Source organism: Pimephales promelas, chromosome 8 (assembly GCF_988280905.1).
Source record: "Pimephales promelas chromosome 8, fPimPro1.hap1.1, whole genome shotgun sequence".
Lineage (NCBI taxonomy): Eukaryota > Metazoa > Chordata > Actinopteri > Cypriniformes > Leuciscidae > Pimephales > Pimephales promelas.
Window position 1 is genome coordinate 3,172,351 of NC_142776.1, and position 16,890 is coordinate 3,189,240.

General features: G+C 38.1%; 1 protein-coding gene across 1 annotated transcript; it reads left to right on the forward strand.

The window, feature by feature from the left end:
• Window positions 1-8: 8 nt before the first annotated feature.
• slc25a12 (solute carrier family 25 member 12) lies at window positions 9-15,073 on the forward strand. Its single transcript, XM_039683193.2, has 18 exons — window positions 9-105; window positions 891-944; window positions 2,426-2,571; window positions 3,250-3,365; window positions 3,862-4,001; window positions 6,386-6,532; window positions 6,606-6,744; window positions 6,853-6,946; window positions 8,875-8,959; window positions 9,208-9,292; window positions 10,174-10,332; window positions 10,426-10,478; window positions 10,556-10,636; window positions 10,710-10,850; window positions 10,971-11,109; window positions 12,435-12,593; window positions 12,685-12,775; window positions 14,159-15,073. Exons 1-18 carry the CDS (start codon window positions 28-30, stop codon window positions 14,364-14,366), a joined length of 2,115 nt encoding a protein of 704 aa, XP_039539127.2. The 5' UTR covers window positions 9-27; the 3' UTR covers window positions 14,367-15,073.
• The last annotated feature ends 1,817 nt before the right edge of the window (window positions 15,074-16,890 follow it).

Consider the following 16,890-nt stretch of genomic DNA (forward strand, 5'->3'; position numbering starts at 1 on the left):
TGTGAGGTGTGACATCACCTCCTTTGGATGTTCTCGCGCGCACTCAGTCATCGGCCACGCGCCTGCGCGACACACGTGACGTCAGACAGCAGCATGGCGGCCAAGGTGACTCCAGCGACACTGTATTTGACAGAAAATTTATGTTTATCATTCTTATCTGTCGACTCTTAATTGCAGTTGGGGTTTATTAGAGGGAGAAAAACTAATAGATATGGAAACGATATCAGTAGAGAGAGTGGTTAAACGGTTTTAACGGACCGGCCGGCGCGAGCATCACTGAGCTTATCACTACGCTCGGGCTGAGACTTGACTGAGAAGAGTATCTGTGAGGATCATAAAACCATAAAAAATATGTGAAATCTGCGCTAAGTCGTATTAATCAGCTCTCTAACAGCCTTTTGTGTTGTTAGATATGAGCTTTTGTTTAGAAAGTGAAGTCAGGCGTGTGATGATCATGCCGTGTTTGAGAAATTGGGCTCATTTTATTCTTCAGGGACTCAATGGCTTCATGTGTGTTTGTGTTGATCAATTAGTGGCTGGTTTATTTTTCGTTAATTTGTGCTTTTTAAAAACTTAATTTAGTTTTGCCTATATTTGTAAAGCCAGAGAGTCCCAATAATATTGAATTTGCCCTTACACCGCCTAAAGTGTTTGGTATTTACGTCAGGATTTGGGATTGAATGTAGTTTTGACAGTTTTCTCAATATAACTTTCATCCTAGGGATGAAACTAACGAGTTTTGTCATTGACACCGCTACATCTGTTTGGTTAAAACATACCGTACATTTCATTAGATAGGGCAGGGCTGTTGTGACTATAATTATGGGTCAAAGCTCTTTAGTTTCAGGTTCCATGCCCTTTAACCTTATAATTTTTTTGTGGTTTTACAGGTGCAGTCAACCAAAAGGGCCGACCCTAACGAGCTGAAGGTCATCTTTCTAAAGGTAAGATAAAACAGTAGAAATCCTTCCTTATTTTCGTCTAATACCAGGAAATGATGGTTTGTTTCTTCCTTTATACTGTAGTAAATTGAGTCCTTTGAGCAGCTTTGAATCGTCTGTGCAACCTTAGATGCAAAAGTCAATAGTGTCATGACTTTGGTCTGTCATTCAATCTTTATTTTCCTTAGTCACGCTGCATTTTTAATTTTCGCGGTGTTGTCGGTAAGTTTAGGATGCTTAAGATGTCAGGTTAACTTCAACGTGCACATCATGACTGATTGGAGCAGTCTCCCTTTTCCAAAAGCAACACGGAGAGAGACGTGCATGCCTGAAATCGTCGCCTGAGTGTGATTGTGGGTAAACAGTTTGTGTGTGTACTCTTTATTTTCAAACATGAGTATTAGGGAAACACTATCTTTCTCTCTTTTTAAATGTCACAGTTAAATGTCTGTTCGTGTAGGGATTTGTGATCACTTCCGCCGTCGAGATCTTGTGGGTCTGTCAGCCGAGAGTAGTTGTTTCTTGGGCCGCTTTGGTGTCTGGTAACAGTGACTTGTGTGCGATGTGGCTCTATTAATAGGACTCAACCATGTAAGATGGATATTTTGGAGGAAGACATGAATGTCAGTGATGAGTGAAGAATGTCTTGAAAAAGTCAGAGGGCATCTCCGGTCAAAATTTTGCCCAGATTATTTTTCTCAAAACTGGAAAATACACAACTTGCTCGGGTTGTGAATATTTTGCCACCTAGTTATTCCACCTGCCTAGTTGTCCCAGTAGATGGATGTTGGTACTTGATAAATAATATTGTAGCTGGCTTGTTGAAAACAAAAACGGTTGCCAGTGTTGTTACATCGCTAATAACAGTTTCGTTTCCTTAACACTGGAGGAATGCATAATAATACTCTTAAAGGGATAGTTCACTTTGAATTTTTTTTTTGGTATGTTTTAGCTTACCTCAAGGGCATCCAAGATGTTGGTGTCTTTGTTTCCACAGTAGTTTCAATTTTGATATTTTTTGGTCAAACCGTTGTTGTCTGTCAGTCATATAATGGAGGTCTATGGTCACCACCTCAAAGAGCATGCACAGAGAAGTCCAAATTAAACATGATTTAATGACTCATAAATGTAAGTACACATTGATGGCCTAAAACACGAAACGAGCGGTTTCTGTAAGAAAACACTCCTTGAGGTGGTGACCATAGACCTGCATTATATGACTGACAGACAAGAACGGTTTGACCTAAAAATATCAAAATTGAAAATACTGCGGAAACAAAGACACCTACATCTTGGATGCCCTTGAGGTAAGCTAAAACATACCAAAAATGTAAAATATAGTTATGCTTTTTAAGCCCTGTTTGATGTATTGGTACATGACATTGATTTTTGAACCATGTTTTTTAGGTTAAAAAATAGCATCACACATGTGTTATGCTTCATATCCAACACAAATGCTGTAATTGTGTTTTTTTTACCCTCAGTATGCCAGTGTGGTGGAGAAGGATGGAGAGCGGTACATGACACCCACTGATTTTGTGCAGAGGTATTTGGGCCTCCACACACAGCTCCACTACAACCCTAAAACTGTGCAGCTGCTCGCCGGAGTGGCGGACACCACAAAAGATGGGTGAGACGGACGTCATATTTTCTGTTTATGTACTTATCCTAATTATTGATGGTTTGATATGAAGCCTGAACCTTCAGATCAGCTCAGATCTAGAACTTCACACACTTTTGTATTATTTTCTGCTGCAGCAGCCAGATGCGAATGAGATCAGTTTGAAAATGTATTGCACACACACTACTGTTTTTGAAAGTAGTGTGTGTCTGAGCAGGGATGCATTTATTTGTTCAAAAATACAGTAAAAACATTCATATTTTGAAATAGTACAACTGTTTTTTATTTTAATATATTATAAAATGTAATGTTTTCCTGTGATCAAAGCTGAATTTTCAGCATCATTACTCCAGTCTTAACGGTCACACTGAAGTTCAGTGATTTGCTGCTCAAGAAACATTTCTGATTGTTATTATTTAAAGTACTTGTGCTACTTAGAAACATTATAATAAATGTCTTTTCTTTCACTTTTGATCAATTTAATGTGTCCTTGCTGAATAAAAGTGTTAATTTCTTTAAAAATAAAAGCACTTTTGAATGGTAGTGTTCATGGCATAATTTAGAAAATTCTGTTTTGTACATAAAAATTATGTAGTTGCAAGTGATCCAACTAATGTTGAGTTTAATATAATTAAAAATTGAGCTTGTGCATGTCCTAATGTATGATTCTTCTGGCTTTTCATTCAGGTTGATCTCGTTCCAAGAGTTTCTGGCCTTTGAGTCAGTGCTGTGTGTGCCTGATGCCCTCTTCATCGTGGCCTTCCAGCTGTTTGACAAAACGGGCACTGGAGATGTGTCCTTCGGTGAGAACAGTAGTGACTGTATATAAATGTTTCGTCTTATTTCTTCTGTACACTATATTTGTGTGTGCTATGTGTTTTTACATGCTAACATCGAACTCCATAAAAATTAAAACAGAGTCAAGTATTTGTGTGGTGGTGGAGTTTCCTATGTAGGTCGTTCTTGTTAATTCACTTATGAGGTTTCACTTAATGCTGCCTATGTAGACAAGGCAGCTCACAATGTTTTTGAACAGAGCCGTAGTGTTTTATTCCCTTTTACAGAGTCAGCTGATCATAATATAGTTATGCTTGAAAAACAAGCAGCTTAACCTTGAACACAGTCATTCACACACACACACACACACACACACACACACACACACACACACACACACACACACACACACACACGCACACTTTCATATGTTCAGCAAAGCTATACAACACTGTCAGTCATGCTGTAACGTCTAGTATGGACTGCGGGAGTGTAAATCCGTCCATGTCCGTGTGTTTACAGAGAATGTGCGTGATATCTTCAGCCAGACGACCGTGCACCACCACATCCCCTTCAACTGGGACTGTGAGTTCATTCGCTTGCATTTCGGCAATAACAGAAGCAAACGGCTCAGCTACCTGGAGTTCACCCAATTCCTGCAGGTATCGTGCCAAACATTTATACATAAGAACAAGAATCTTTATTGTCATCGTATGCACACAGTAGTACACATCAACGAAATGGAGTTAGCAGTTCTAAACAAAAGGCATAAAACAATAAGTAATAATAAATAATTAGTAGAATAAAATAAACAGTATAAATATAATTTAAACAATACACAGTATAAACAGTAGTAGTGTTGTTGTAAAGTGAGTACTTTAAAAACAACTTTAAAAATCAATATTACGGGTATGTGCATGATTTTAAACACTATTCATAGTAAATTAGTATATTATGATGGTAGACAGCACAAACATTAATACAGCAGCACTATAATAAATAATAATGTTCACTGTTATTTGCCATAATATGCATGTTAAAAGGATGCATAACAGATATATAGCTCATTTTGTAGTTACATTCTCAGGGATTCAAGTTATCCCCATAAAAACTGGACAATCTGACGGGTTTTAGAAGATTAAATACAACCCGAAACTAAAAAACAGACCTGGCCTCTATTTGAGTCCGGCCTTTATTTACCCAAACCTGCAGCCACACCAAGTGTGTAAAAGAGACAGGCGTCTATTTGGGACTCGGCTATTATTTGAAGTTTTACGGTATATATTTCATGCCTTTAAAGGAGCCAATACGCTGTGTTTCGGTTCATTTATGAGACGGTTCACTTGCAAAGCAACATCGCGCTAGTGCCTTCATGAGCTGATTATATTGTCAGCTATATTTGCTTTTCATTTATTAAATCTAGGCAGTTGGTTGATGTAACATAAAATTTATACTAAACAAAATTCAATTTAAAGAAATGCTTTATACAAAACTAAACTTAATGAAGTGGTCAAAATCATGTCTGAACCACTCCATATGTCTCCCGATATATTGCGCATCTAATGATCCTATCTTACTCATGCCCAGGGCCGTACCCACCATTGAGGTCCCCGAGGTCAGGACCTTGGTAAATTTTCAAAAGTGCATGTAATGAAGGTTGTGAAATAATTGCCTAATGTTTACTCTGCTTTGGTGCTGCAATGATATTGCATATTGCCACGATAACCGACTTCATCTGAGCTGCTTTAGGGGCCGTTCACATGTTTACGCTCTCACGTTCGTTATTTTAAATGTAGATGTGTGAAGTGCGCCTAAAAAGAGAGCGACGCCTTCGCAACACTCGCTTGTTTTCCCAGGCAAGGTGAAAGAAAAACCTAATCAAATGTTCACAGAAGGTGCAAGGTATAAATTAATACCACAGAAGGTTTTTATTTATTTTTTATTGGCTTGGTTAAAAACAGATATGTATAGTTTGTGATATTAGCTCACTTTTCAGCAAAAGCTCTGTTGGCATTTTTTTATTTGAGAAATAAATACTTGTGTTAAAGTTAGGGATGCACGATATATCGGCCAGCAAATCAGTATCGGTCGATATATGTTCATTTTTAATGTTATCGTTATGGTAAGAAAATGTGGCCGATATATTAAAACCGATAAATGTATGTATTATTCCCGTCAGCTGAGACACTTGTTGAGAACTGTTTATGTTTTTGAATTTCTTGAAATATGATTGAAATCTCTTCAAAAAATGAAAATCTAGTTCGGGACAACATGAGCAACACAAATCTGTCATATCGGCTATACAACACTATAATGAGAACATCATTATAATTGTGTGCTTGGGATGTGGATTTAATTGTGAGACTTTTGTTTTTGTAATCAGGCTCTCAAAATTAGATAAAAATTTGGATTTAAGTTTATCGGCCGATATATCGGTTATCGGTATCGGCCAAAATTTTCATATCGGTGCATCCCTAGTCAAAGTCATGCAAATATTAATTATTTGTATGACTACATCACAAAGAGTCAAGTCTTATGAAAACATTAGATTGAAAACATTGAAAGTGTGTAAATAATAGAAACACAGTTCAAAATGGCCATTCTTTAAATGCAAATGGTTTTTGAGTGTTTCATTTGTGAAGGTAAAGCATGTACTTACTAATACTCCTTATTACAAGAAGAAGAAAAAACTGCTCTTTAACTGGGCGTGTGACAGGCTGTGTGTGAAATGGCGTTTGGCCGAGGAAATATTTCAGTTTAAAAAGCCTTTAACCCCTGTATTCTTTACCAGCACGGGCGAACAGGTCAACGCTAACCATCCAAATCTTGACCTTTTGGTCTTTGGCAGTGGTGAATTTAGTCATCATGGGTGACATCTTGACGGGGGCGGCCGTGCAAAAAATGACGTTTTGTTGTTGTTTTTTGACAGGGGTGGGTGGCAGGGGTTGTTTTGCTCAGGGCGCCAAACTAGCCCCGCTACTAAATTTTAAGTTCATCCCTCACCCAAAATGTAATTTCTGATCGATTTCTGGTCTTGTTTTAATAGGAGCTGCAGCTGGAGCACGCAAGACAGGCGTTCGCGCAGAAGGACAAGGACAAGAGCGGCATCATTTCATCCATGGATTTCAGTGACATCATGTCCACCATCAGACACCACATGCTCACACCTTTTGTGGAGGAAAACCTTGTGTCTGTAAGTGTGCAGCTCTCTTGTTGATCTGCTGAGATGGAGTTTGTTGTAAAAGGTTTATATGTGCGTCTCCTAGGCAGCAGGGGGCGGCACCTCTCACATGGTGAGCTTCTCCTACTTCAATGCCTTCAACTCTCTCCTGAACAACATGGAACTGATCCGTAAAATCTACAGCACTCTTGCTGGAACTCGCAAGGATACGCTTGTCACTAAAGGTTCGTGCTGTCTGTAATAATCTCAGTTTGTGTTCATCTGCATATCAAAATAAAGTTTTACATTTTGCTAAATTGTCTAACATTTTCTTTTCCTCTCTCCATCTGTAGAGGAGTTTGTTCATGTTGCAAATAAGTTCGGTCAGATTACCCCTATGGAAGTTGACATCCTGTTCCAGCTCTCAGGACTGCACTCCCAAACAGGGTACTTTCCTTTTTTTTTTTAAACAAGTTCATCCACATGTACATTAAAGCTGCATTATCAGGTCTTCTGCAAGTCCTCCTTTTCTATTAAACCATAGACGACTTTTCTACCATAGACGACTATTTTATTTCGTACAGCCTCTTAATGACTTTTTCAACAAGATCCTTCCAGAAAGCTCTTTAGAATTTATTACTTTAATTTATTGTAGTTTTTTATTTTGTTTTGTTTTGTTTATATAACTCTTTAGATATTCTACTAACTATAACAGGGTTTCCGCGGGGCATTAAAAAGCATTAAAAGTCCTTAAATTGATTTTGTGAAAATTAAAAAAAAAATTAATTTTAAAAATCATTAAATTTGATTCATACAGGCATTATTTTTATAGTTTTGAAGATAATTTTATATAAATGCATTTGAAAAAAGCCTTCATGATTAATAATTTGTATTTGCTGTCTCAAAATATGTACGTTCGTGTGATAAATATGCGGAACCAATGTGGTAATTGCTTCCAGCCAGAGCAAAAGTGCCGTGATGCAGAGGTGACGCGGGTCTGTTGTATCATACAGAAGGTTGTACAGCGGTGTAAAGGTCTGAACCTTGAAAAAAATGGTGAAGTGCAAATTCCAGCCAAAGTGGCTGGAAAACAAAACTTTTAAGACATGGTTGCAGCCCACATTAGTGATAAAAATGATGAAGGATTTTGCGGCGTTTGTAAAAAAGCATTTAAGTTGGGGACAATGGGAATCAGCGCCGTAAAATCCCAAATGCGCTGTGACGGCCACAAATCGGCGCGTTAGATTTAAATAGTACATTGTGTTCAATTTGTCGTTTAATGAGATCTAATGTAAGTTGCTAGTAGCGAGAATAGACCAGACCGTTACACGCATGTACTTTAATGGTCCTTTAATGGTACATTGTATTTCTCGTGCTGAAAAACAATTTATAATATATTTAATATGCCGCAGCACCTCAAATGTGTCTGGCCGCATCACTCTCACTATGGACGCGGCAGGAATCAAGCGCGTCGAGCCAGCCACCAATCAAAAAAAAAAAAAAAAGAAAGTGGCCACACAATAGCCAATCAGAAAAAAGCACTATTGTATCTGGGTAAGATTCAAGATAAGTCATGATCTCCTGTTTTAATGTTACAAAAATTTCACAACTTGTTTGACATAAACAATAACAACTTGACTGCTGTTAGAGAATGATTCCCAGATAATTAGCATCAGTTTTTTTTATGAGTGTCTGTAACTTAGACAACAGTTTTACAACTTGTTCACTGACAACACCTGCTCAAGTAGTTTAGGCGTAGTCATATTTTCGTTATCACACGATGACTGACATATTGTCACATTATAAACATCTTATTTTTTAACATTATAAACATTTTATACTCTCTCCTAATTTTATTAGCACTAACAATATTAAAGTGTGTTGCATAGTGGATGTTATAGGTCACTTTTAAAATCATATTTTATAATTATATCCGGGCCATGGATGCATTAATCATTTCATCTGTATATATATATATATATATATATATATATAAGTGGTTAGTCATGGGTCGTATATGGCATTAAAACATTTTAAAATGGCATTAAAAAGGCATTAAATTTAATTTGAAGATACCTGCAGAAACCCTGTATAAGTAACTTCATTTGAGTATTAGTAGACTGTTAGGGTTAGTATAATTAGTTAACATGTCATTGCAAAGTTGCTTATAGTCAGTAGAATGTCTTTTGGGCAGCATCAATATAAAGAGAGCAGATATTAAGCAGACATCAGTCTACTAATACTCTAATGAGAGTAAGTTGACATGTAGTTGCAAAGTCACTTATAGTAAGTAGAATATCTAAAGTGGATCATTGAAATCTTTATTGCCTACCTACCTATCATCTGATCAGGTGTTTGTGTGTTATAATGTGTAGACGATTAAACCTGGCTGATATCGAGAGGATAGCGCCACTGGAGGAAGGAGCGCTGCCATATAATCTGGCTGAGGTGCAGAGACAGGTGAGTTTATCAGTTAGGGTTCATTTAAATGTGTGTATATATTACTGTGAGAAAATTGTTATCAGCACATATCAGCACTAATTATAGCACATAACACCTTTTTACTTCGGGTTAGGGATTTGACTCCATTCTTACTTTCTTCAGAAAATGTAAAATCCTGGTTTAGATTTATTATTCAAGCTGCTTTCATTTATCTAAACAGATGCATTTATCGTGACGGCTCACATGCTGTTTTTCTCTGTGTGCAGCATTCACAGGGGGGTGTATCTCGGTCTGTGTGGCTGCAGGCGGCTGAGTCCGCGTACAGGTTTAGTCTGGGCTCCATCGCTGGAGGTAAGATGTTACACCACGAACTGGATTGAGGGCATTTTCCCCACTGTGTTATGTATTTTTTTATGACAAAAGAAAGTGGTAGTAGAGCGTTAATTATTCACTCTTTTACTTCACGTCAAAGCAATAAACCATGATTTGCTACTTGCAATTGCTAGGTGGTATTTGGAGGAGGGGCATTTTATACCTACAAATTTGGACGTATGCCAGGCCAGTGTACAAGATGACTTTTTTTGCCCATTTTCCTAGAAAAGTTTAAATGTACTTTTAAAATTAACCTTACAAGTTAATTGTTTATGACTATACTGCTTATAGAAATGGACTAAAAATCACTGAATTTCTCCAATTTCATGTTTTTTTTTTTAAAGAGTTGTTTCATAGCACATTATCAGGCAATGGTTTGGGGTCAGCAAGATGTTTTGGTCACTTTAGATGTCCAATTGTCACTATTAACTACATATTTTGCCTTAAACTAGGTAATGGGTAGATTATAGGATATTGAATATGGTCACGCAGAATAAAGCATTAGCATAAACAACCAATATACTAGTAATATACATGCTAAGTAATAAGCAACTAGTTAATTGTGAGAATTAGACTTAAAACTAAACTGTTGCTGATGTTTTGTTTTTTTAATTAATACTTTAATTCAGCAAGGATGCATTAAATTGATCAAAAGTGACATTAAAAACATTTATAATGTTATTTCCCATATTTGTTATTTATATAAATACACACACACACACACACACACTCAGTCACACGTTTTCCCCTGGTTTCGAACAGTGCATCTGTTCAAAGGTTAGATAGTCTAACCTGGTTAGTTTAATATATAGTTTAAAATTTCCACCACACCGCACTTTAACCTGTGTGTTTGTTTATAGCCACTGGTGCCACAGCCGTGTACCCCATAGACCTGGTCAAGACCCGCATGCAGAACCAGCGCTCCACTGGCTCCTTCGTAGGAGAGCTCATGTACAAGAACAGCTTCGACTGCGCCAAGAAAGTCCTGCGATACGAGGGATTATTTGGCTTTTATAGAGGTTGGATTTGTGTTATGTTGACGTCCCTGCTTCAGTTAACACTGATCTTGCTTTCTTTGTCCTACTCTTCTTGTGTTTGTGTCTCCCCTACAGGTCTAGTACCCCAGCTCATCGGAGTGGCTCCAGAGAAAGCCATCAAGCTCACTGTGAGTCTCATTAAAGCAACGTTTCTGAGCCGCTGGCGCTAAAGCCGATTACACGAGTTTCTGTGTCTGTCTTCCAGGTGAACGATTTTGTGAGAGACAAATTTACCACAAAGGATGATAAAATACCTTTGGCTGCTGAGATTCTCGCCGGTGGATGTGTGAGTAACACAGAACCGTCAAACTGGGTTGTGTTGTACTTCATTGGCTGAACGATCTGTCTCTGTCCATCAGGCTGGTGGCTCGCAGGTGATCTTCACCAACCCTCTGGAAATCGTCAAGATTCGTCTGCAGGTTGCCGGTGAGATCACTACAGGCCCCAGAGTGAGCGCGCTCAATGTGGTCCGGGACCTCGGCTTCTTTGGCCTCTACAAGGTGGGACAAGGTCTTTGAGACTTTGAATCCAAGCAAAATTGACGTTGTATCTACTCGCTGCTTGCATTCAGAATAGTGCTATGCCTTAGCGTAAATTATAACACTGGTTTTCCTCCACAGGGTGCCAAGGCGTGTTTCCTGCGTGATATCCCCTTCTCTGCCATCTATTTCCCGGTCTATGCTCATATGAAGACACAGCTGACGGATGAGGACGGGAGACTGGGCCCTCTGCAGCTGCTGACCGCTGGTGCCATCGCAGGTCAGAACATGACTTCAACTTTGTGATGCTGGCCCAGTTCAATTTCAGTTAAGGACTGGTTGCACCCTTACATTAACATTTCTAATATATTAGATTTTTTTTTATTAATTAGGACATTTTAAATTTTCATTATATTAAAATTAACCTCATTTTTTAAATGCATGTTATTTGTTTTATAGTGAAATTATTTATGTTTATTATTTTTTTTTTTACTTGACCTCATAATTTTTCTACATGTCTATTTTGCACTCTTACTGTTATACTGTGTGTGTGTGTGTGTGTGTGTGTGTGTGTCTGTCTATTTTGCACTCTTGATGTTGTACTGTGTGTGTGTGTGTGTGTGTGTGTATTTTGCACTCTTGATGTACTGTGTGTGTGTGGGTGTGTCTATTTTGCATTCTTGATGTTGTACTGTTTGTGTTTGTGTGTGTGGGTGTGTCTGTGTCTGTTTTGCATTCTTGATGTTGTACTGTTTGTGTGTGTGTGTGTGTGTGTGTGTGCGTGTGTGTGTGTATTTTGCACTCTTGATGTACTGTGTGTGTGTGTGGGTGTGTCTATTTTGCATTCTTGATGTTGTACTGTTTGTGTGTGTGTGTCTGTTTTGCACTGATGTTATACTGTTTGTGTATGTCTGTTTTGCACTCTTGATGTTATACTGTTTGTGTGTGTGTGGGCGTGTCTGTTTTGCACTCTTGATGTTTTAAAATTTATCCACTTGCTGTGAGAATTTAATTTTTTTCTTCTATATTTCTTTGTTTTTTTTCTGATTTGTAGATTGTACCCCCCAAAAATGGCTTTTTTCCATATTTTCTATATTTCCTATGGCGGTCATATTGGACTGTGAACAGTACGAGTATGCCTATTTTTTTTAAGACCATTTAGTGTTTTAAATTTTTTTTATGTTTACATAGCAAATGACACAAACGTCAAGTTTCATAAAAAAATGCAATAAATAAAATCCGTCTAACAGTACCAGAGGCATATTCTACCATTTATATTAACCATTTTTAGATATTTTTAAATTTCATTTCATAAGAAAATTCACCCTATCACTTCTCTATCTATCACTTCTCCAATCATTTATTCTGCTTAAACCCCGCCTCTGCATCCCATTCATCTTCCTGCAATTTTGATTGAAACAGAATCCAAACAATTGAAACAAACAAACAAAAAAAGATTTCTTTGTCACAATACAGAAGAAAAGATCTTCCACTACTTCAGTTTCATAACCGTTTTCAGACAAAACTGCATCCGGCCAGATTTCCTACTTTAAGTTCAGATGTTAATCTTGCATTAATAGATGTCTGAATGATTTTGATTGACAGGTATACCCGCTGCTTCACTTGTCACCCCTGCTGATGTCATCAAAACACGACTGCAGGTGGCAGCCCGTGCCGGTCAGACCACTTATTCTGGAGTGATCGACTGTTTCAGGAAGATCTTGCATGAGGAAGGCTTTCGAGCACTATGGAAGGGAGCTGGAGGTACACACACACACACACACACACACACACATCACAGATTTCACTACAGTCTCGTCCATATTCACTCACAGTCCTCTCTGTCTTCTCGTAGCTCGCGTGTTCCGCTCATCTCCTCAGTTCGGTGTGACCCTGGTGACCTACGAGCTCCTTCAGCGATGGTTGTACATTGACTTCGGAGGACAGTAAGTGTTGATCGTTAAGCACACTTTTTACTATTTTAAACTGGAAATATTTAGGAGTGTGTTTCACCAGAGGATTCACACAGCATGAAGACTTTTATTTGAATGTCTGTATGATTTCCATTACATGAGAGTAGATGTTAAAACTTCATGCTGATTTATAGTATTTTGGCTTTAAATGAATCATGCATGTTCATTTAATCGACGTGTATGAATGAACGTTGATTAACTAAATGTTGACTAACATGTAAGGCAGGGTTTTGTTTTTGCGCTTAAGATGTCTCAGTAAAACTAGCAGAAGTGGGAGGGGTAACTCGATTTACGCCCCGCCGTCACTTCCTGTCGCCATGTGTAACACTTTATTTGAAGGGGTGTGCATAAGACTGACATGAACATGAAGGAGTCTTAATGAATGTTTATGACTGTTGTCATTAAGTGTCATTCGGTAAATTATGACAGTTTTAATGCAAAGTTGACATTGTTTAAAATGTCTTTGTTATGACAACTTGACATTAACCAAGAAATCATAACTAGCCCAACGTGTTCCACTTTACTTGAGGTAAAGGGACATATTAATGACACTGTTGTTAAAGCATTTGACAGTGTAATAACCCTTAATGACATATTGTACTTATAACTAGTACAATGTGTTCCACTTTACTTGAGGACAAGTAAAATATTCATGTCACAATTATAATGGTGTCATGACGGCCAAAGTTAAAACCAACCATAACATATGACAGGGTAATGTAATGTTAACACAAAGCTAAATAACATCTTTAAGTTTGATAATTACACCTGTTATGACATTTGTTGACCTGTTATGACATATTTTTATAAATATATATATATATATTAACAGTTAGGTCTGGTCGAACGATATGTTAATTAAATTCAGATTGGATTATGTTGGTAATGGGAACCTAATGCTAAAGAAGTTTCGTCCGTCTAACAAGTGCTTTCAACCTTCTTTTTGATCTGAATGCGGAAAACACTTGAGTTTTGCCACGGACTTGTCCTACCATCTAGATGAATGCTTATTCAAGCGCCTTCATACTTGGAAAAACCATGGAAAAAAACTTTTAAACAAGAAATGACTGAACATTTACGTACATATTTGCAGCGTGTCTATTCGCACGGGATTAGCATCACCTGAGGTCATTTTTCCGGACATTGAAATAATCACTGTAATGATTACTGAGATGGCACATAAAGACGGGCTCTGGTAATAATTACTTTACCCCACCTCTCCATGTTAAACGAATCCTGTCCGAATAGGGCTTAAGTTTGGTCGCCTGAAATCGATTGTGGAGCCTTTATCTGGAAAAATATGGCACTTTGAGTTTCTTTGCACTGAAAGCAAAAACCTCTTTCTTCCCCTTCCAGTCGCCCTTCTGGTTCTGTACCAACGCCCAAATCCCGGATCTCTGAGCTTCCTCCCGTCAGTTCTGAGCATGTCGGTGGTTACCGTCTGGCAGCCGCCACCTTTGCTGGGGTGGAGAACAAGTTCGGACTGCACCTGCCCAAGTTCAAATCCTCCGGGGTAATGACAATTCACTCCGAAACGCCCAAGGAACAAGCTGGCACATCATAAATACAAGTCCCGCCCACCATGGCCTTGTCCTCCAATGGCTGCATGCCTCCCTCCCTCCCTCCCATTTGCCTACATTTTTCCACACTTTATTTTCTGGTTCATTTATTTCAGTTTTTAGGTGAGGGACATGGGAAATTATACTCGTTTTCAGAGTCTCGTTGCTTTTAACCCATATCAGTGCCTCAGTTCTGATGAAGAACACCGGTTAGAGGTCATTGTGTGTTTGCTAAAGCACAGGGTAGATGTTCGCCACACTGATCAAGACCTAAAGCGACACATACACTGAATTATCCATCAAGGGCCCTAGAGACGTTCATCAGCCGCTGGCTAATAGTGAAACAACGACTGAGCTAAAGAGCTTTTCATGAAACACTCCTAAAAGAAAAACCATTGTGTTTTATGTGTCTCCACTCCCCAAGACGCACATTCGCTGCTTTTCTCATGATTTCTGATGTATTGTTGTGACTGGAGCATGCTGCAGTGCTTTTCATTTGCTCATTCGGCTTTGCGTAGCTTTGCACATGTACTGTATATACATGTACATCTCATGCACAGAGACGTCTCTCTCTCTCTGTCACACTGACTGATGTACAGAGCTTTCAAAACTTGTGATCAAGGAAATCATGGTCGATTGAAAAAGTAGAAAATAATTTAAATGCGTTTAATTCTTGTATTTTATGGAAATAAATCAACACGGTTCAATTTTATTTCTAGTTTGTGAAGGTTTTTTTGGGATTATTACAGCAAGTTACGAAAGAGGTTGGATAAAGTGAATTAGTGAAATTGCTTGTCCCGCTCACTTCAGTCATCGGGTAAATCAGGGTTCCCACGTTAGTGATGTTTCTATTCATGATTACTGGATGTTTCTAAAAGCAAGCTGTGGAAATACGATTATGTGATATAATTGTGAGTGTGATCGTTGTGCGCTTGAAAGTCCAATTTTATTTCCATTCAAATAAGGACACTGCTCAGCCAAAAAGATTTAAACAGTCAAATGCGTAGCCCTCAATCGGGTCATGGGGTCTATACGACCCCAATCGACTTTTACCTAATAAAAAAAAGGTTCCCTTCATCTCAGTGCAATAAGATTTATTGACTTCATACATTATCTATCTATACACACACAAAAAACTGGGTGATTCGGTTGTTCTGAAGGTATTTAAGAAAAAAATGTTTACACTTCTGGTCTTCGGGGTCAATATGACCCCACATTGAAATGAATGGGAAATGTGAAAAAAACTAAATATATTTTCTTCATGTGTCAAAAAAAAGGCATAAATCTGAAAATTTTTACACAGAAATGAAGGCCGAGTACTAGAGCATAAACGCAATGTATCATAAAAAATAATATTTCATATGCAAGCTAATGGTGTTGTTGAGGAATTGTGTGGTATATGGATACAAAAGTACTTTATATCTCCAAAAACACAGCATTAATGAATAGATGAGAAGTAAAGTATTATTTGTATGATTAAAATTTTTTATTTTTTGTACAATTACTCAATCAATTGTTGGGGTCGTATAGAAATCTCCCACAACTCTCTATATAGTGGACTATATAGTGAGCTTGCCATTTTGTAGAGCGGTCCGAATGTATAGTGATGATTATTATACCCTATATAGTCCACTCAATGTATCCCAGTCCCAGAATGCATTTTGAAAAGTAGTGTACAACCGATGGTCACTAACCTAAGCTCTACATACCATCATGCATTGCGCTGATCGTAAAAAAGACGGACAGGCGACATCAATGACGTAATCAACGGCGCCGACAGACGATCGAGTAGTGTCCGAAAGTGGTGTTTCTATTATGCTGGTGAGCTCACTATATAGTCCTCTACTCCCTACATAGGAGGTAGGGCGTAGTGGTTTGAGTGGAGATTTCGGACACAGCCTATGACTGGATCATTATTGCAGGGATTATTATGTTTCTAGTGTGTTAGTGTTTGGGAACAGTGATAACCCTAATTGAGTGTGTCACTTTTCATTTCTTAAACAAACATGTAGGAAGACACATCATGGCCATATTCCAGGATAACAATGTCAAGATTCATCAGGATTAAACTATGAAGGTTGAGAGGAGCATGAAGAATCATTTATACATGTGAATCGGCTCTCTGAGTCCAGAGCTGATACTCATTCAGTCTTTGGGATGTGCCTGAGGAGACTTAACAGAGTGCTGGACTCTTGCACTGACATTACAAGATCTTAACCAACATCTTGACGGAAATAAATGTTGTGATGTCATTTCCGTCAAGAGGTTCATTACATTGTCATCCTGGAATGTGTCTTACTACAGGTTTGCTTAAGAAATGAAAAGCGACACACTCATTTAGGGTTAAAATAACTGTTGCCAAACACTTAACACACTAGAAACATGATATTCACTGCAATAATGATCCAATCATAGACTCTTTGACTATTTAAATCCAAAAAGCAACTTTTTTTTGGCAAGGCAGTGTAAAAATGCCATGAAATATGCATTTTAATGAAGAAATTATGGGTATTATTAACATAAAGCTCT